General features: G+C 36.7%; 1 protein-coding gene across 1 annotated transcript; it reads left to right on the forward strand.

Moving 5' to 3' along the window:
• Positions 1-52: 52 nt before the first annotated feature.
• On the forward strand, positions 53-2,960 carry LOC121964544 (activin receptor type-2B-like; the record flags this gene model as incomplete). Its single annotated transcript, XM_042514748.1, has 4 exons — positions 53-159; positions 265-413; positions 2,566-2,709; positions 2,817-2,960. Coding segments are annotated over 4 exons (544 nt in total), but the record flags the coding sequence as incomplete, so codon positions are not given.
• Between the last annotated feature and the right edge of the window lie 56 nt (positions 2,961-3,016).

The raw sequence follows: 3,016 nt of genomic DNA on the forward strand, positions 1-3,016 counted from the left end.
TGTGTGTGTGTGTGTGTGTGTGTGTGTGTGTGTGTGTGTGTGTGTGTCTCAGACAGGAGTGTGTGGCCACAGAGGAGAGTCCTCAGGTGTTCTTCTGCTGCTGTGAAGGAAACTTTTGTAATGAGCGGTTCACACACCTGCCTGACGTCAGCGGGCCAAGTGAGTTTAATTACATATGACTTCACATATTTTTTTAAACATGTTATGGATCTCCGTGTGTGTTTGTGTGTTTTTACCTGATGAACATGTGTGTATGTGTGTCAGTGATCAAAGCCCCGCCCCCCAGCATGGGCGTGTTAAACGTGATGGTGTACTGCCTGCTGCCCGTCACCATGCTGTCCGTCGCCCTGCTCACCGCTGTCTGGATGTACCGACACCGGAAACCTCCGTACGGACACGTGGACATCACTGAGGTACATAAACAAACAGAGATGTAGTACCTGTAAGGACTCGCACGCACCTTAAATCCCGCCCGCCCTCACATCGCTCCTTGAAGAAGTGACGAGCAGCCAAAACGTGTTTTGCAAAAATGTAAACTGAAGATTTCAGCCACTTTGCTGCAGTAAAAGTACTAAGTACTGTTATAATATGTATTAAATATCTCACAATGTTCATACTTATATATTACTATTATTGAAATGATTACAAATACATTCAAATGGTTTACCTTAGTACTAGTACATTAAAATTAACATTATTCCTACTACTTTCTAATTATTAACATTATTACCAATATGTTACACTAATTAACATTATTACTAAAACATTAAAATTAACATTTTTACTAACACATTAACATTATCACTAATACATCAGACTTATTAATGTTGTTACTAAAGCATTAGAATTAAAAACATTATCGCATACATTACAGTTATTAACACCGTTACTAATACACTATAATTTTGACACTATTACTAATATATTAGTTATTAGCATTACTAATAGCACATTACAATCAGTACCATTATCACTAATACATTACAGTTAACGTTAGTATTATATTTGCAATTAACATTATTATTATTGTTATTGTTAACATCATTATTATGTTACAGTTATTAAATGTTTTTAAGGTTAAGGTTTAAGTTTGACTTGTATACGTTTTTCATAACTTAACATTAAATTTGATTAACTCTTGTTTTGATTTGTTAATTAACTAAAAATGTCAGATAAATGTGGAGAAGTACAAGGAGAAAGACCAAAGTAAAGTACCTCAAATTTGTACTTGAGTACAGTAGTTGAGTAAATGTACTTTCAGCTCATGTTAAAGTCTAAAAAGTCTAAAAATTCAACGAGATAGAAGATAATAAAAACCTGACCAATGCTCAGTCTCATACACCCACGTCCAACATGGTGTCAGAGCTCCCTCTAGTGGTACTTCATGGAACTGCAACACTACTACTACTTCTACCACTTCTACTACTACTACTACTACTACTACTACTACTACTACTCTGAATAATTCTACTTGTAATTAAAATATAAAACTAATTTTAGGTATTTTTATGTATTTTTTGTTTTTGTTTCACCATTTATCCCTAAAAGAGGGAAATGTAGACACTGTTATTTAACCCTTTGAAACCTGGATCAACATTTAGGTTTTTCGGTTTTTTAAACTAGGGAAAATATGAGCATCTATATTCATAAATATCATAATGAAATATTCAAAATTATTTTACAAATTTGTTATATTTTAAGCTCCTTTTACAGAGTTATTAATGATTTATTTTTGCTTTCCTGTTTTTTGGGGTTTTTTGGGGGGTGGTGGTTCTTGTACATTATATAAATGTTTTGCTAATTTCTGGTTAATTTCTTCTTAAGTTAACCCTTGCCTTATACCCATTTTTTTGAAAGAAGTCAGGCTCATTTGCTGAGGCTCATTTTTCATCTCAGCTTCTTTATTTTATCTTTATTTTTATCATGCACTTATTCTACATGTTGTCACACAGGAATAAGTATTATTAAATGAACTGCAATGTAAGCTGAAGCTTTACACTCTTTTCCAACGAGTCCGTTTAAAAACGGAGTTCAAATTTTGACTGATTTTTAACTATGATTATTTTTAACTTGTACTAACTGACTTACTGTTGTATTATATTGCTTTATTAAAATCTAGGATTAAAAGAAAATATGTTTTATTATTTATTTACTGATATTTTATATTGTAATTGTTTAATACGCAGGTCTCCCTTGAAAATGAGATCTGGATCTCAATGGGACTTACTTGATTAAGTACAGGTTTAAATATTTTGATGAGTATTTGATTTTGCAGCAGTTCCTTCGCGTAAATTCAAAATGACGTTTGAAAGTTGTGAAGAAATTAAGTGAGATATTAAATAGATTTTTTTTTCATCACAAAGAGAACATGTAAATTGTGTCCCCTGATCATCTGTAAATTATGGTGATTATTTTGTCTTTTAAACACAAACATACGGTTTCTCCTTCAGTCTGTGAATCATTTAAAATGTCAGAATCAGACGCATCATTTTGATGATATGTTATATTCAAATTTGTGATCTTGTTGTTGAAATGAGACGCGGTCCTCCTCTCTGTGTCCTCCAGGATCCCGGTCCTCCTCCCGCGTCCCCCCTGCTGGGTCTCAAGCCCCTGCAGCTGCTGGAGGTGAAGGCCAGGGGGCGCTTCGGCTGCGTCTGGAAGGCTCAGATGATGAATGAACACGTGGCCGTCAAGATCTTCCCCATCCAGGTGCAGAGTCCGATGGCTCCGCCGTCGGTTTGTTTTTATGTATTTACGCTCCGAGCGGCCGAGACAGAGATATTTGAAATAGTCACCTCCTCTTCCTCCCCCGACAGAATAAGGATTCGTGGCACAATGAGAGGGATGTGTTCCTGACGCCGGGGATGAGGCACGACAACATCCTGAGGTACATCGCCGCGGAGAAACGAGGGAGTCACCTGGAGGCCGAGCTGTGGCTCATCACCGAGTTCCACGAGAGGGTGAGGAGGAGGAGCAGGAGGAGGAGGAGGAGGAGGAGCAGGAGGAGGAGGAGGAG

The sequence above is a fragment of the Plectropomus leopardus genome, unplaced genomic scaffold (assembly GCF_008729295.1).
Source record: "Plectropomus leopardus isolate mb unplaced genomic scaffold, YSFRI_Pleo_2.0 unplaced_scaffold15928, whole genome shotgun sequence".
NCBI lineage: Eukaryota > Metazoa > Chordata > Actinopteri > Perciformes > Serranidae > Plectropomus > Plectropomus leopardus.